This window comes from Dendronephthya gigantea, unplaced genomic scaffold, assembly GCF_004324835.1.
Source record: "Dendronephthya gigantea isolate DGI-Jeju-01 unplaced genomic scaffold, DenGig_1.0 000013F, whole genome shotgun sequence".
NCBI classification, from domain to species: Eukaryota; Metazoa; Cnidaria; class Anthozoa; order Malacalcyonacea; family Nephtheidae; genus Dendronephthya; species Dendronephthya gigantea.
In genome coordinates this window covers 861449-878565 of record NW_021163023.1, presented here as the reverse complement: position 1 = coordinate 878565, position 17117 = coordinate 861449, and the positions used below count along the sequence as shown (strand labels likewise).

At 35.6% G+C, this 17117-nt stretch overlaps 2 protein-coding genes across 2 annotated transcripts; one reads left to right on the top strand and one right to left on the bottom strand.

Moving 5' to 3' along the window:
* Nucleotides 1-1631: 1631 nt before the first annotated feature.
* Nucleotides 1632-13655, bottom strand: LOC114519485 (3-phosphoinositide-dependent protein kinase 1-like). Its single transcript, XM_028539625.1, has 17 exons — nucleotides 13524-13655; nucleotides 12099-12224; nucleotides 11955-11997; nucleotides 10800-10937; nucleotides 10407-10459; nucleotides 10224-10315; nucleotides 9086-9189; nucleotides 6778-6853; nucleotides 6344-6412; nucleotides 5911-6007; nucleotides 5207-5285; nucleotides 4938-5038; nucleotides 4637-4803; nucleotides 4463-4520; nucleotides 3832-3929; nucleotides 3077-3131; nucleotides 1632-2761 (listed from the first exon to the last, which is right to left on the bottom strand). Exons 1-17 carry the CDS (start codon nucleotides 13533-13535, stop codon nucleotides 2651-2653), a joined length of 1479 nt encoding a protein of 492 aa, XP_028395426.1. The 5' UTR covers nucleotides 13536-13655; the 3' UTR covers nucleotides 1632-2650.
* Nucleotides 13656-14293: 638 nt separating this feature from the next.
* On the top strand, nucleotides 14294-17026 carry LOC114519657 (thymidine kinase, cytosolic-like). The gene is made up of 7 exons (XM_028539827.1): nucleotides 14294-14420; nucleotides 14541-14572; nucleotides 15085-15198; nucleotides 15388-15481; nucleotides 15570-15659; nucleotides 15733-15852; nucleotides 16521-17026. Exons 1-7 carry the CDS (start codon nucleotides 14358-14360, stop codon nucleotides 16659-16661), a joined length of 654 nt encoding a protein of 217 aa, XP_028395628.1. The 5' UTR covers nucleotides 14294-14357; the 3' UTR covers nucleotides 16662-17026.
* Nucleotides 17027-17117: the final 91 nt, after the last annotated feature.

Genomic DNA, 17117 nt, shown 5'->3' with positions numbered 1-17117 from the left:
TTAATGTCGGCCAAATCATATGACAACCAATAAAGCAATGATGTCGGCGATATAAACAGAAATTTGGGAAAAGATTGGAGATACCTCAGCATGTAGACACCAACCTAATTTGGCCGTTTAATTAAAGAGGAAATCGATTCCTAGTTTCATAAATTTGAGCCTCGTATTACGTCTATTAACCCCTTTAATGGAGATATTTGCATCAGGAATTTGCTGCCATGTTTTGACTGGTATTTGGAGACGCATTTTCGACGGTGAAAGAGATAAGGCCTTGCCTTGTTAGGTGAACATTCTTTGCGAAGTTTGTCAATTAATATCCTCTATACAACATCTATACTCATACCGCATGCAAATTTTGTGGATTTCCTGAAAAATGATTGATCCCTTTGAGGCCCGTCATAGCAACAGCCTATGTTGCAATATGAATTACCCAGATACCTCAAAGTCATTGCGATGTTACATATTTTTGTCGCCGCTTTTATTTCAAACCACGTCTGCGAACACGAGTTATGCAAACGACTGCATTTAAATTACAAATTCCCTCTTGGTAAAAGCAAGTTGGGTTCACTTAAACGGCACAATACTTCCGCAATACTGAAATTAAGTTTATATTAATGCCTTTAATCAAGGTGTTTTGTTAAGCCATGGTGTTGTTTTATCGTTAAAAAAACAGACTCAAGTGTTCCTGGACTATTTTAGCAATAAATCTCTTTGAAAGATGAAAGACGTGCATTTTTTGCTTATTTAGACCTGTACGAACCATGATTCAGTCACAGCTGGGAGGTAAACAATTCCCACGGCAAAATTGAAACGGAAAATTAGACAAAAAGCAAAAGGCAGATATAAGGATGTGGAGAAAGCACGGAAGTTCGTCAGGCCTAAATGATGAAAGTCAATTTGCAATTGTTTTGTTTTCATTCCATATTCAGTGTCAAGTGGCCTTCACCGCCCAAACTCCTGCAGAGGAGGCTGGCTCGATATCAGTAATTCGAGTGAAACAGACAGTGGGGGGTTTATTATCAGGGGCAAATAAAAAAGTTAATCACATACAAGGAAATGGAAGTACATTCACTTCCTTGAAGCACTGGAATAGTTTCAGAAAGAAAACGAAACATCCAAATATTTTGATTTCACTATGACAGAAGCATAACTGGGTAAAACTCAGCCACTCCCATTGGTTTTTCCTGACTTCTTCGTAAACCGCAAATTAAATTTTTTGCCCTTGGCCGATTTGTCCCTGACTCCTCCGCAGTCCCTTGACTGGACATTTATAGATCAGTGGATAGTGATATTATATTTACTCTTCCCTAAAAACGGTGATGGTTCAACTTGGGTACAGTCTTGGCCATTGAGAAAAAGTTAGTGATGATCATGAAATTAAACTCATCGATGGAACCCATGGAACTATATGTAAACAGGAATGCTAACTCAGGGAAGAAATTTAAACCAATCGGATTTTAGCTTTTTGTGTCGTAAGAAATACTTTAACGCTGAGCTGCATATAAAACTAAAGCTATATATCAAAATACGCCATTTGATAATCAATAAGCCATGGAATAACCGATGACAATTGTTTGCTAATATCTTGTTTGTACATAGGGGCATGTTTAATGTATCTATTTGTACAAACATACTTAAATCGACAATTTATTTGTTGACAATTCACTAAAATTACGCAAATTTCTTCGACCTAAACAAATTTGTATGAATATGTACAACTATTTCAAAAATTGACCAAGGCTACGTTCATTCGATGCCGGTACGAAACTCTGACTGCATAAAGCCATTCACGGTTTTTAACTGTTTGCACACGATAACTGTAGACGATAACCACGTTTGCCTAAAGTCAACATCACTCTTTCCGAGTTTTCAGACTGAGATACTGGACCCCAAAGTCGGGTTGTATATCATCCAAATGAAGCTATTAAAAATTTCTATTCTGTGTGGAAATTTGAAGACTTCAAGGCTGCTATTTCTCAAATTATAGACGATAACTTTTAAAGTTTCCTTTAAATATTTTCTTTTTAGTTAAATTTCTGAAACTTCATCGTTCAGTGTTAAGTATTTCTGCTCATAACAGGAGGACTAAACAGAAGGTACTGGATTCGAAATCTACCCCCTGGAGTGGTCGCTCCAGTTGTATTAGAGTTCACTGGTATTATTACGACCACAGTCGAATTACCCCGAAACCAATTTACTTCTGATAGATGTTTTTCAGTTTTCTGACTTCTACAGTTCATGAAACGAACAATTAATTATTCAAGCAAATGTGGCACTGCTTTTCTTTCTATACCGACTATAATCCATATGTCAGAAATGATTTCGATTCAACAAATTAAAATCGGTCAAACAAACGTCAGCAATCAGCTTTTCTTTTTAAACCGTTTATAAGACGGTCGTACCGGAATCGTTTGAACGCAACCACCAAAATTCCGTTCGAATCACCACTCTGTGGTGATTTTTTTACCCAAAATTGGCAAAAAGACTTTCTCATGATGATAGCAATGTAGCTTGTGAGAGTGTTCGAGACCCACCGCCTGCTCTCGGAGACTCATCGGTAAAACACACGGGGGGGGGAGAACGATCGAATGGGAGAACGAATCAAAATAATATTTCGGTTTTAGTCGGGATAAAAATGAGCGTCATGGAATCATGATGCGTCGTCACGACTTCCAAAATACATTTTGTGCACCTCATCCACAGTATCAACCCAACCATCTGCATTCTCTTCCGGATCTTCGAGATAATAAGTCCTATTTGGCTAAAAAAATTAAGAAAATTTATGGCAAACCGTCCAAACGCGGGTTATTTAAACCATAAAGGTTATTAATACTGGATTTCATGTTTAGTAAATGCTAAATACACAAATACAATCCTCGAGATTAGATTAGGATTATATTAAGGATTAGTGTTAATTCTAATCAACCATGAACCTAAATCAAGGATTAAATTTGTGCCTCAAGGCTTTACTGGACATGGATTTATTACCATTCGCTATTATAAAGTCCCTATAATAAACAAGATGGCGGCATATCGAGCAAAATAATGAAAACGGGCTTAAATTCTCTTTCCTCACCGTATGAATAAAAAATATCCTAAAATTTTTAGCTTCTACCTTTAAATCCTTCGTCCTGAAAAAAAACGTTACGAAATTCTTTTAAAATGGTACACCACAAAAAGATCATTTGCATTATATAAAATTAGAAATATTGAAATATGTCGAAGTAGAAATGTATGATTGTTCTAATTCCAGTTCACAGCACAGACATTCACGTGCTAAGTTCGCTTCAGCAGTCGTTTCGGAGTTTAGATACACGTCCGAAAAGAAAGAATTTTTTGCGCAATCGTACCAAAGTTATTTTGAGTATATTGCGGCAAAAACTCTGCCTCTGTTCTACCATAAAACTAAGCTCTAAAACGACTAAAGCATACTTGGCACACTGATGTCAGTGCTGTGAACTAGACTCTAAAAAACACATATTAAGTACGTAAAGATATTTCGATATTTTCAATTTTATAAATATGCCATTTGCATTTTGCCTTTTTGTGTTGTACCACCTTAACACGTCACAACAGGGGTAATTATAACTGGGCCCGCGGAGCGTGTTAGAAACAAACACAACTAATGCAAAATTGGTCTTTTAAAGCAAAAGCAATAATTTCTACCAGGAAAATATCTGCAAGGTACTGACACTTTAAAGCTACTTTACTTTTAAAAGGGTTGACAAAAAAGGGTCAGGGGGGGGGAACCACTCCAAGTCTCTCTTCCCTACGGTCCATGGATAGCGGAAATCTTAACACTTTTGTTGTTATACTTGATGTAACACGTACCATGGGATTTCTCCCTTCAAAACCATAGCGTTAGTATCGACGTAGTAGAGATGAGGTCCTTCAGTAAGTATCAGCTGCCTTCTTCTGGCAAACAACCCCTAAAAATACACAAATCACCAGAATGAAAAAGGTTCTACTAATTTGGATACCGTAGTACCTTTTATGAGAGCTGTATTCAGAATATCATAGGCTAAGTTGCCTGATTTCGGAAATATATTTCATACATGTGTCGTTGGAAATAGTGTTAACACATGCTGCCACTTATTTTAACTGCAACATTTAGTCCCAGCAATTCAATTTAGTTTAAGAAAACTCAACAATACAATTTAGTTATTTAAGGCTATAGTTGATTGGGTTTCTTAAAAAGTCTGAAATTGTGTAAACACTATATAACACTGTGTGATACCATGTATCACCGTGTAACATTGCCCAACACCATGCAACACCAAATAACAATATGTACCACCATGTCATAGTGTGTAACACCATGGAACACGGTGTAACCTTGTGAACACCATAGAACGCCGTATATCATTGTGTGACACTATATAACCCCTTGTGACACCACGAAATTATATATATATATATATATAATTATATAATTATATATATATATATACTTATTTTCTACCTTTCTTTTGTCAACCAATCCAGTTTTTAAAATAAGGTTATTGCCAACGAAACCTGACCTGTAAATGATACAAATGAAAGTCATTATGAAGTCCGCTGACCAAGTGCTGACGCTTCGATCACCTCGAAGTGACCGAACTGTAATATAACTGGATGGAGATTGCATAATCATTACCATGGTGATTCTTCGTTTTGCTTTCGTAGCTTTGCTTCGCGTTCCTCCTCCGACAGCATGGTGTTACCCTGTCGTTTCAAAGGGGCAGGCACGTCTTCTTCAACTATCCCCAAATTCTCCAGAATACCCACGTCAATGTCACTGTCAGTCGAGTTCAGAGAGTTGATCTAAACGCACGAGAGAAACGTATGAATAAAGATGGCCGTACGAAGAAATGGCAAGCCTGTCTTAAAAGAAAACTTCGAAAAATTGGAAATGCTGATTGGTTGATTGAACTGTCGAAGGACATCCATTAGTGTACCTCGCTTTCCCCCCAAAACCCTGGTTCATCAGCACAAGTGGCGGGAAGGTATGGAAGAAGGCGCGGGGGAGTTTCTTTTGAAAGATTTTCCCAGTTTATGCCTACAGAAAAGAGAATTTTTAATGAGATACAAACTCGTACCCGGGGTCTTTACTTCCACTCCACGGCCCACGCGGCTTGGGAGTTGGGAGCGGAGGTAAAAGACCCTGGGTATGAGTTGAGAGAGCGTGAGAGTAGGTTGCTGTTAAAGGCCTCGCCAAATTTCTAACCTTCATAGAATGGATCAGCTTGTAAGGGAGGAAATCCTCCCATTTCATCGCAGCCGAGTCGCTTTGTCGGATCCAAAACCTATTTTGGAAAAAAAAACACCTTTCATTCAGGTAAAATAATAGGACCTGTTTTCACCAAAACAAACTAACTTCGCTAAAAACGACATTCTGGACTGTTCTTCCTAGAGTTGCAGTAAGGATCATCTCTTATTGATCCAGTGTTACTACAGAAGGAAACCTAAACTAAACTAACTTTATTTATAGTGGATAGCTCTATCAGTTCTAAACTGTTCTTCCTAGAGGTCCAGTAAGGATCATCTCTTATCGATCCAGTGTTACTACAGGAGGAAACCTAAACTAAACTAACTTTATTTATACTGGATAGCTCAATCAGTTCTAAACTGTTCTTCCTAGAGGTCCAGTAAGGATCATCTCTTATTGATCCAGTGTTACTACAGGAGGAAACCTAAACTAAACTAACTTTATTTACACTGGATAGCTCTATCAGTTCTAAACTTTTCTTCCAAGAGGTCCAGTAAGGATCATCTCTTATTGATCCAGTGTTACTACAGCAGGAAATCTAAACTAAACCAACTTTATTTATACTGGATAGCTTTATCAGTTCTAAACTGTTCTTCCTAGATTGATCTCCAACGCCATGTTATATACTACAGACGAAAATGACCACAAAGTCTCAAACGTACCAAAAGGCGTTCCACGAGTCCCTTAGGACAATCAGGAAAACCATTTGGAAATTCGTATTCTAGTTTGATTATTCGTTGAAATATTTGATATTCATTGCTGGAAAGAAATCACAAACAATGTACGCTGACAACACATGGATTTCAACATACATATACACGCGTAAAAACACTCAGGTTGATGCAAGTTGATATAAACAGGATGAAGCAATGTTGTGCTGCCCACATTGTTCAGAGTTGTTATCAATATTGAACAATATTGTTTCACCCGATTCAATTTCAACAATATTGTTCAATATTGATAACAACTCTGAACAATGTGGGCAGCACAACATTGCTTCATCCTGTTTATATCAACTTGCATCAACCTGAGCGTTTTTAGGCGTGTATAAAAGATATGCAACATTACTAAATAACACATCCATCTTTCATCTACCTTGCTCTAAACGGCGGCAAGCCTGATAGTAGTTGATAAATAATACACCCTAATGCCCATAGATCAGAGCTAAAAATAAAAGATAGCATTGTTGGTTGATGTAGGTGAAATATTCAAAGCGTCACTAAGACCAATGGAACCCAATTACAGAATTCTTAATCTTTCGGTCTTTTTAGGAAAAATGTAAAATATCTGGAAGATAGTACGCTAAGAATATTCGAAATTAGTTTTTCTCAGCAAAAATTCACGTCCAAAAATTCATATCCAGTGTGTTCATGACAATAGAGTCAGTCCCCTTTCTCCGTAACCGTTTGGTCTTACAATCTTTTTCATTTAATTTTTCGCCGAACCTAACAAGCCATCTACAAGCTTGTAATCCAGTTGAAAGAAACACAAAAATGAACAACAAACATTTACGTAAATAAAAACAGTACCTTTTGCAAGCTTTTTTGTCCGTAAGTAATTCCGGAGAAACATATTGTGCTGTCCCGACAAACGAATTTCGTCCGGCTACAAAAGGAAAAAAGAAGGCGAGCTTTATTTTATGACAAATGCCAGATGATTTAATTGCTCAAGGTTTGCTAATACTTTTGACTTTATGCTTTATCCCAAATTTCAAAACAAGTCAATGCAGCTTGGGACTGTTTTTCATTTTGCAGTATTTAATCAATTATATATTTTGTTATTCTTTACGAAACCAGTTAAAATTTTGTGGTTATGTTTAGTTATAAGAACTATAGCTCTGACATAAATTTGAAACGGAAATAAAGTATATTTCAAGAGATATTAAGATGTTTCAAATGGATTTTTATTTGACAACTAGCCCCAGTCCTTTCCCGCCATTTGAGATCACCCGGTTAACATTGTCAACAAATCTTTGAAAACATAATATTTCAATGATTTGGCTAGGGTTGGGATAAAATGCGGATCCGGACGGACGGACGGATAGGCGGACGGACGGACAAAAAGAATAAAATGCGGATTGCGGACAAAAAGAATAAAATGCGGATTGCGGACAAAAAGAATAAAATGCGGACAAAAAGAATAAAATGCGGACAAAAAGAATAAAATGCGGACAAAAAGAATAAAATGCGGACAAAAAGAATAAAATGCGGACAAAAAGAATAAAATGCGGACAAAAAGAATAAAATGCGGACAAAAAGAATAAAATGCGGATAAAGGAACAAGGAGTATACTAAATTGCAGATCACGAAGACTGGCGTAACCGTCACATCTCACGAGAAAACGACCGAGTGCGTGAATGATCGTGAGAGCTATATATTAATGTAGGACGTTTGGTTGTCAAACAAAAATGCACTGCTCTTTCAGCTGGCGATGAAAATTCTCAACCCCAAGAAAGTTACGTATTTTTAATCAAATTATCAGGCACAGGGGGTCCAGGGCCTGTGTCCCCCAAAATTTTTTAAGGGACCAAAAGTGCCCTTTTTGTGATGAAAAATGCCTTTATGTCCCTGTATGTTAAACCAACTGTTTTTCTAAGCCTGGGGCCGGTTGTATAAAGCTTTTAACTAGATTTTGCGTAGTTATTTCCATGTTAACAAAAACTGTGTAAGTCTAAGACAGCCGTATTTTCATCCGAATATGTTGTCGATACCATCATGGGTTATGCCACTACTGATTCCAGAACATATCGTATTCCTACGTCAATTTGGAGTTCAAGTGTATACAAGTTTCAAATGTATACATATAATTATTTAGTTTATGGTTATTTCACTGTTGAATGTGTCTTTAATGACTAGATATAATTGATATTGAGTTCTAGTTTATTGATTTTGAGGGGTTAAATGTTGAATATTTTGTATTATGCTTATAATTTACATTTAATCACACTGTACGAAGATCAGCTTAATTTACATTGTACAGCTCAATCCGCATTTTATTCTTTTTGTCCGCATTTTATTCTTTTTGTCCGCATTTTATTCTTTTCGTCCGCAATCCGCATTTTATTCTTTTTGTCCGCAATCCGCATTTTATTCTTTTTGTCCGCAATTTGCATTTTATTCTTTTTGTCCGTCCGTCCGCCTATCCGTCCGTCCGTCCGGATCCGCATTTTATCCCAACCCGATTTGGCTATTACTTTTAACTTTGTGGATTGCTGGTTTTAACATTCAAGCACGTACATTGCGAATACACTAGATTATGTTTTCAAAAAAGCACACTGGAATTGATAAAAGTGCAAAGTTTAGCTGTGAAACTTTAGAATTGCGGAAAATATACACCAATATAGCCTCGCAAAGTTTTTGAATTATGAAAGTGGCGTTTTACACAGGAATTCCTACCAAATTTGGGTCGAAAATGATAGTAACAATCAAAGGCAATACAGAATGATGAGACGATGTACAAAATTTGCAAACTTTTCAAAACAGGCAAAACCCACATTCTCCGTATGTTAACTTTGCAATTGTATTAATTTTAATATGCTTTCTCCAGCTGTGGTGAAATATCCACAAATTCCTTCCAGAATGAAACATCATAATTCAAATTAACTTCGCATCAAATGAGACATAACACAGCCAAAATAGACAGAAATACTTCTCATATGCTAACTCGTCCTTGACTGACCTTTGAAGGCCCTTAGGTCGAAAAGTCGAGAAGTGCTTTTGCCTATTTTAGGCAGTTGTTATATACCACATTTGATGTGAAGTTGTTTGAAGACGCTGAAACACCATTCCTTGACCTTGTTTAGGCTATAAAAAGTGGAACTAAATTGATTATATATACCTTCTCCACTTTGCTCTGGACTGCCAAGAATTTTCGCAGTTCCAAAATCTGTGATCTTAATATGCATGTCTTCACTGAGTAAGATATTTTCCGGCTTCAGATCTCTATAAGAAATGTAAACGGGGCTAAATTCAGTTGTTGAAGAGCAATTTCTTGTCTGTAATACGCTGTGTCTACACTTTTTGCCAGAATAATTTAGAAATGAAACCAATTTTTAAATAAGATTTCATGGGTTTTTGCACAGATGACGATACAAACGATATATAATCTTGAAGATGAACCACATTACGTTTATTTTATCGAGATTTTGTAAGATTTCGTGAATTAAAAAGAGTTGATAAATGACTGAAACTATGTGGCTGTGGATTAAATTTTGATCGAGGAAAGACGAACGAAATTTAAACACCACACTCCCACAAGTTAGAAAGAGCATTTTAGAATGAGTAAAACGTTTGGTTGCAAAATGCTGTAATATGCCGAAATATATTATTGCGATGAATATATTTCTGTTACGTGTCGTTAAAATGACAACTTCGGTTGAAAAAAGATTATTATAATATCACGCTTGCATGCAATACATGAAAACATAATTATATAAAAGTTGTGAACTTTGTGTGCGATATTTCACACACATTCAACACGATAACAGCAATTCATAGCCATGCAAATCTTGCAGTTTTACCCATTCTAAGATGCTCTTTCTAATTGCGGTGTTGGATTTCGTTGGATTTTTGAGGAAGAAATGTATGTTTGCACAAATTTCTTAGACAAGGGGCAACAGAATTACAGGGAAGTTGCAATTTTTATGTCGCTGCCTCATTGCCATTTGCCAGGCGAGGTTTGGAAATATTTCATGTTTGCTATAGCTTTGACTTGTCAGTTATAACGTCTGTTCACACGATCCAATTTTGTCGGATCCAATTCCCTTCTGATGGATGTTTTATAATCTGTTGACTTGCAAAGTATACGGCCAGCAAATCAACTAAAACCAATGCTGTATTGCTTTATCAGTAACAAACTACATTCCATACGTCAGAAGTGAATTGGATCCGACAAAGTTGGATCATGTGAACGAGCCTTATACATGGAAAGTAATGCTTTAGGCAAATTCTGCACGAAGTCAATAAACTTTTCCTACCTATGAATAATGCCCAAACCATGTAAATGTAGTAAAGCCGATATAATCTCGGCTGAATAAAACTGTGTACATTTCAAATCGAAGGAACCAAGCTGAAAGGAATAAATTGAGAAAATGAAATCGACAGCTGAAATCGACACATTCGTTTATATGAAAATGACAGAAGATGGGTTTTGGTTTTACCTTGTTAATATATGGAAGAAGTTCGCCTTTTCGTGCTAAACTTAGCCCGTAATCTGCAGCAGATATTGAGTTAAAGAAAAGAGAAAGATATTATATATTGTCCGCGAAAGGACTTCCTTATAATTTATATACGAGTTGCATTCATGAATCATGATTTAGTCCCCAGATTTTACAATCAATTTTAGGGAATATAAACATATCACGTTTCTTGATCGATATAAATACGAATTTCCTAACAATTTCCTTGACAAACAGCAAAAAAAGTAACTCAAAATGAGGTTGCACAAACAAGAGTGATATTTTGCTCAATCCGAGCGAAGTTCTAACGTAAGCACCACATCTTTTAACAAAATTACATTCGCTGTTTCGTGCGTGATAGTTTTGCAAGGATACAAAGCCGTTCTTTATCTTGGAAGGTAAAAAAGAGTTGAACAAAAAACGGATGTGACAAACGACTTAAAACATCTTTCTCCCGCGACACGTAGGGGACTTTCTTTTCTCGTATAATGTGACGTTTTTCTAAAATTTTCACTGAAAAAAACAATAAAAATGAGAAGACGAACACTATGTAAACGCATAGTCATAATGGCGGTTTTGTTAATGCATGAGTAATTCTTCAAGAACGTAATTCGTTATCGTTTACCATTTCACAACTCACAATATATACTCGTTTATCGTTTACCAGCTCACACCATTGTAGGTTTGTTTACAGTTCAATGGTTCACGCACAACTAACAATTATAAACAGGGTTGAAATAGTTTGCAAATACGTGCGAAACATTATTAGGAAGATATTTTTTATTTTTAGCCGAGTATTTTTCAACCAACTTTGCTCTTATAAATGGTGTATTACAGACTTGAATATTCTTCTGTTTTAAGTCTAGCAAAGCCAACCCAAGTTGCATTTTTCGCAACGTCAATGTATCTTTATCACTGCAAAATAATATTCCATTTTCCAAAGAAACCATCCACAAGTAATTCATTTGAAAAGTGAAGGGCATACAAAATAATATGATCCATTATGAAAAGATATATATCAGTGTATAGAAAAAAAATTGATCTTTCACACCCTGTAGGCAGTAAGGGAAATTTTCCTCTCTAAAGGCCTATTTAGACTACACGAAAAGTTGTATGCAATTATCATTCTGACGAATGCAAAAGAGGGCCTTTGGCACAATTTTCATTCATATTGTTCAGGTCGGAATTTAAAGTATCACGTTTGTAGTGTGTTTGTACGTTCACATACGCCAGGATAAGAATTATATAGGACAAAATGACGAATCACATAGTGTAAATATTTAACACTGAGTTTGTCACCTGCATCCTTACTGCGCACTATGGGTCAATATCTCAAGCAAAACGTAAGCAAAAATCATCTGCAATCTTTTTCATTATAGTGGAATAGATTCATAGCATGCGATAAAAACTTTGAAAAATCAACACTACACCATCTCTGGCAGAAATGCACAAGAAATTACGATCAAAACCTTTATAACTTATAATTCAGTGCTTTATAATTCAGAGCCTTTCAAATTTCATAGTTCATACTTGCATATTCCTTTCCAGTGCTGATTTCCCTGGCAAGTTGAACCTATCAAATTGGACAAACAATTCCGTTTAAGGAAATTTCAGGTGGTTTCATCAATTCTGGCAATGACACAAAAAAGCTTTGCCAAAAATGCCAAGACTTACAGTGGAGTACGAGCCTTCACCAAGTATTTTACCAAACACAAAATCTTGTGGCTGTTTCTTCTTCTTTGCTGGTGCCGGCTGTGCTTGTGGTTGAGCTGGTTTGGCTTGGTCTGATTCAGCAACAGGCTTGAAATATAAACAAAATAACCATGACAAGAATGGCTAGTGAAGACTGTATAGGACAAATGTTGCATTCGAGGATGGTTTCAAAGGACAAACTATAAAGGTCTGTTCAGTGTTCACACAATCAGATTTGGCAGATCCAATTAACTTCTGATAGATGTTTTATTGTCTGTTGACTTGTAATGTATAGCCGCAGATAATAAAATAAAGTTATTCGAGTACAGTCATATCAATAGCACATTACATTCCATACATCAAAAGTGAATTGGATTTGACAAAATTGGATCTCTTGTGAACAGACCTTGAGATAGAGTCACATCAAATTTGTGGATGACTAGAAGTACTGAAGTTCGGGTTGATTTTATGGTTAATGAATATAGGTTTTGTACGACTGGCCCCAACAGTCAGGTGATGCTAATCCTCTAGGTTAATTCTAGCTCACCAGATTAAAATCCACAAAATGATTATTAATACAGTTGATCTTTTAGATCTAAAAATCTCAGCTTGCAAGGAAAGTATTTTGCTTCTAAAAAAAGTTCTTTGTAAGCACCAACAATAAGAATAGTCTTAATGTATTTTCAATTTCTTTTCTGAATCACACTCTAATTCACACTCAAATTTCAATACATTTAAGCTTTTCTTTAAATTCATGGTAGTCTGATTGGCAGTCTGCGATTGTCCGCAAATGCACCTAATTTGGCATTGTACTTTGTGTAATAATGCATGATTATTTCACTTGGTCTAATGCCAGATAACATCAGCTTCGAAGCTGATCAAAATTTCTCACTGAAAACTTAAGCCAAACGTTTACAGGCTGGATTAACTCTTAAGACAGGTTTTTACACGAAAGAATTCCCCTAAGGATATGATTAGGCATGAAAGTCCTTTTCATTTGCGAGTTCTCAATTAATGGCTTCAACACAAAGGAAACTTCTATGTTTATTTTAGCCCTAAAGATAACTTTCCACGATAGAAACCAGTCATAACATAAATATATTTGTTGTATTGTTGTAGATAAACCGAAAATGTAGCAGTGAAATGTATTAACCTAGACAATACACGTTACAGAATTAAAAGCAAAATCAAAAAAACGTGTTCGTTAGTCAAGGCCACTCCTGTTTGGCAAACAAAAGCTTTTACAAATACAAAACCACGTTGTCGAATTTCTGAGAAGATTGTCAAATGAAAAATTCTTTATTCAAATGCCAAGGCCAACACTTATGCATCGCAATGAAACCGTCTGCATTTGCCTAAACAAGACATGCTTTTGTGTTAAAATTGAAGCCTAAGTAAAATACAAACCTTATCCGCCATTGTGATGTATCGATCAAATATTATCCATGATTTTCAACGCAGTAAAATGAAAGAGAAAAGTCTGAAATTTTTCTACAAATGTTTTAGTTTTCCCTTGAAAATCATTCCATTCTGAGCCCGCCATATCTCCGCTGACAAGGTCAAGGTCGAGAAATAAATAATTAGGGAAAGAATTAGCTGATAAGATTAGAGCTCAGGGACGGGATTAAAGCTTGGATTAAGTTTAAGGGAAGAAATCTCTGTGAGTAATCTTCATAGAATAAAACGATAGACTTGCTTTCTATTTTGAACTTATCCACCGTTTAAGCTAAACAGGCTTGATACAACCGGCCCCTGGTGTAAGTTCTTAAATTAGCGAGTTAGATAAAGGGTTATGAAAATAATCATGGAAAAGATTAGTAGTCGCTTAGAGTTTACACATGAGATTAGGATTAAGTTAACGTTGAAGCTTCAAAAATATTTTAGGCCATTGAGCTCCATATGTTTCTGGAGTGAGACCCAAATTTGACATGACTTTGCCATGGTAAGTAAAGTATATGATGAATAAACTATGGTTTTTTATAGCCTATGAAGTGGGTTGAATGGATATAAATCACGTTTCTACCATAAGCTTTATAAAATATAACCTAAAAGTAAACGCAATCAATGGCACGGAAATGTAAAGAGGGAAGCGTGTTTTCCCAAGTGGAAGTCAGCTCAGGATCTCAGGATTCGCGTTCTCAAGTCGCGCCAAATTTGAAATATATTCCATTCAAAGAACAAGACACATAGCATTCTATAGAGAAGAAGATTCACCATTTTACCGCCTAAATATCTTGTAGAATGGCTTGTGTGACGATACCGGGACTTCTACATCATGCCTCTCAGTGCAAAGGACAAATACAGGTTCGCTGATGCAATATTTAGGCGAGATTTCGCTAAATTATTTAAGGCGTGCGAAATCGCGCCATATTTCACACATTTGTACATTTGATTGATTGCAAGTTTCGCATTTTTGTATTTCAGGTTATATTTGGTCCTATGTTCTCTGGGAAAACGTAAGTTACGTACAAAGCAAGTCTTTGAATTTGAAATACAAGCACGTATATCTAATTGTAAAAGATTATATTTTGTGCGGTATTCTAGCCAAGTTTAATACGTATATGAATTATACTGTCTTGTGATTTACTATAATGGGTACAATCTTTGCATCATGTGAAATTGAAAAGACCTTTTCAGAATCGAAATTTAAAAAATAAAGGCAAAATATATCAAAGATAGCGAGATGAAAGCATTTAAATATTTATACGTAGAATTTTGCTTTGAGGAGTTCAAGTGCTATAGAAAAATATACATCCAGTTTTCACTGATTTTAAACAATTTTCAGCTACTTGAAAGAAGACACTTGGTCTTTAAAAGTATTTAGTTGTTAATCTATTTTGATCATTTTTGTCCCTGTAAACAGTCCTAAAATGCACTATGATCTTATCTATTTCATACTTATTTGTCTTCATGATTGTCATTTGTTACCCAACAATATTTGGTGCTTAGTAAGATCTCTGTGATTTAGTACTGAGCTTGTAAGACGTGTCAAAAGATATCAGATTGCAAATCATTCCTGTTTGCTGATAAAATATGACAAAGACGTTCGTTATGATGAAGACAGGGTGTCAACGCATGACCAGTAAGTTTATTGTATAAATAAAGTTAGTTTAGTTTAGGTTTCCTCCTGTAGTATCACTGAATCAATAAGAGTTGATCCTTACTGGACCTCTAGAAAGAACAGTTTAGAACTGATAGAGCTATCCAGTATGAAGGTTGGTTGGTATAAATGGCTAGTTTCTGATTCTAAAATCTTTCATTCTAATTACAGGCAAAAAATGGCTGCAGTCCCATGTCATAAACTGTCGAATATAAAAAAGAAAGCAATGAATTATAATATAATTGGAATAGATGAAGGACAGTTTGTATGTAACCAATCTTGATTTGTACATTCAATCTATAACTATGAGGTCACACAGCTCCTATCTTATTAAGAAAGCATTTTTTGAACAGTTTCCAGACATAGTTGAATTTTGTGAAGAACTTGCAAACAAGGGCAAGACTATCATTGTTGCTGCGCTTGATGGAACATTTCAACGACAGGTACTGGTTGAACAATCCATTGCAAATATAAGTAGTTTGTTGAATATATATCCTAACACTTTTTTTTTTCTAGGCTTTTGGAAATGTGCTGTCACTTATTCCCATTGCAGAAAACGTTGTGAAACTAAATGCTGTGTGCATGAATTGCTTCAAAGATGCTGCTTTCACGATGAGACTGGGAAGTGAAACAAAGGTAGTGAATGGTTCTAGCTACAAAGTAACCATTTTTTAAATGTATAAAAAAATTTGGGCACAGCTATATTTTTCATATTTCAACCAAAATATGGCAGTTCTACTCGTTCTTTAAGATAATTTTTCTAGCTGTGGTGTTAGATTAGAACTGTAGAAAAACATTCAGGGGCCGGTTGTGTCAAGCCCGTTTAGCTTAAACGGTGGATAAATTCAAAATAGAAAGCAAGTCTATCGTTTTATTCAACAAGCAAACTAAATGTTTTTAACCTTAATACAAAGATACTGTTTACAACTACATATTTAGTGCATAATATTCAAGTTGACCCATTCAAGAGAGATGTAAGAGTGTTATTTAGTTTTGACTTATCCACCGTTTAAGCTAAACGGGTCAACTTGAATATCAACTTGAAGAGTCAACTTGAATATTATGCACTGAATATGTAGTTGTAAATAGTATCTTTGTATTATTTAAGATGAAAAACATTTAGTTTGCTTGTTGAATAAAACGGCAGACTTGTTTTCTATTTTGAACTTATCCACTGTTTAAGCTAAACGGGCTTGATACAACCTGCCCCAGACCACCAAAATATCTCTCCAATGAGAATATAATGATTAGGTTTTGGAGAAAATTTTCAGTCAAACTAATCTAATTGCTTCGCATTTTACCAGGTTGAAATCATCGGTGGTGCTGAAAGATATTGGTCGGTTTGCAGAGAATGTTTTAATTTACCGAACAATAACGAAATAGTCAAAAGAGTTCGCGACTCTTCCGTGGCAACTGTAAACGGTATTTTAAAATCCTACAGATAACACGGTCGACATTTCGCAGACGATGATGTCTCAATGGTTTGTACAGGCAAACAAGACAACAAAACGACCTTATAAATATTGTACAGCGATGAAAAGCAATGACGAAATTGTGACAAGGCTATGCCTAAAGTTTTTTTTTATTAGAACCAGAGGCAGTCTGGCATTTCTGAATCTGAATAAGTCCAAACTTTGCTTTGTAATGTTATTTTGATGTATGGTGTATCAAAGTTCTTGAAATTGAGTTGTTTTTATCGACGTAGCTAAGCTTGTAATTATTTTTGTATTAAAAGTTGTAATTTTAAATTAAACTATTTTTTCTCTCGTCGACGTAGTCGTATTGTGGTTCTTAATTGTTGACAGTTGAGAGTGCATCGAATATTTATGTGCAAAATTCGAAAGGGAACTCAATGTGCACACGAGCGTCGTTTTTGAGCGTTTCAAAATCGTTTTTGTATT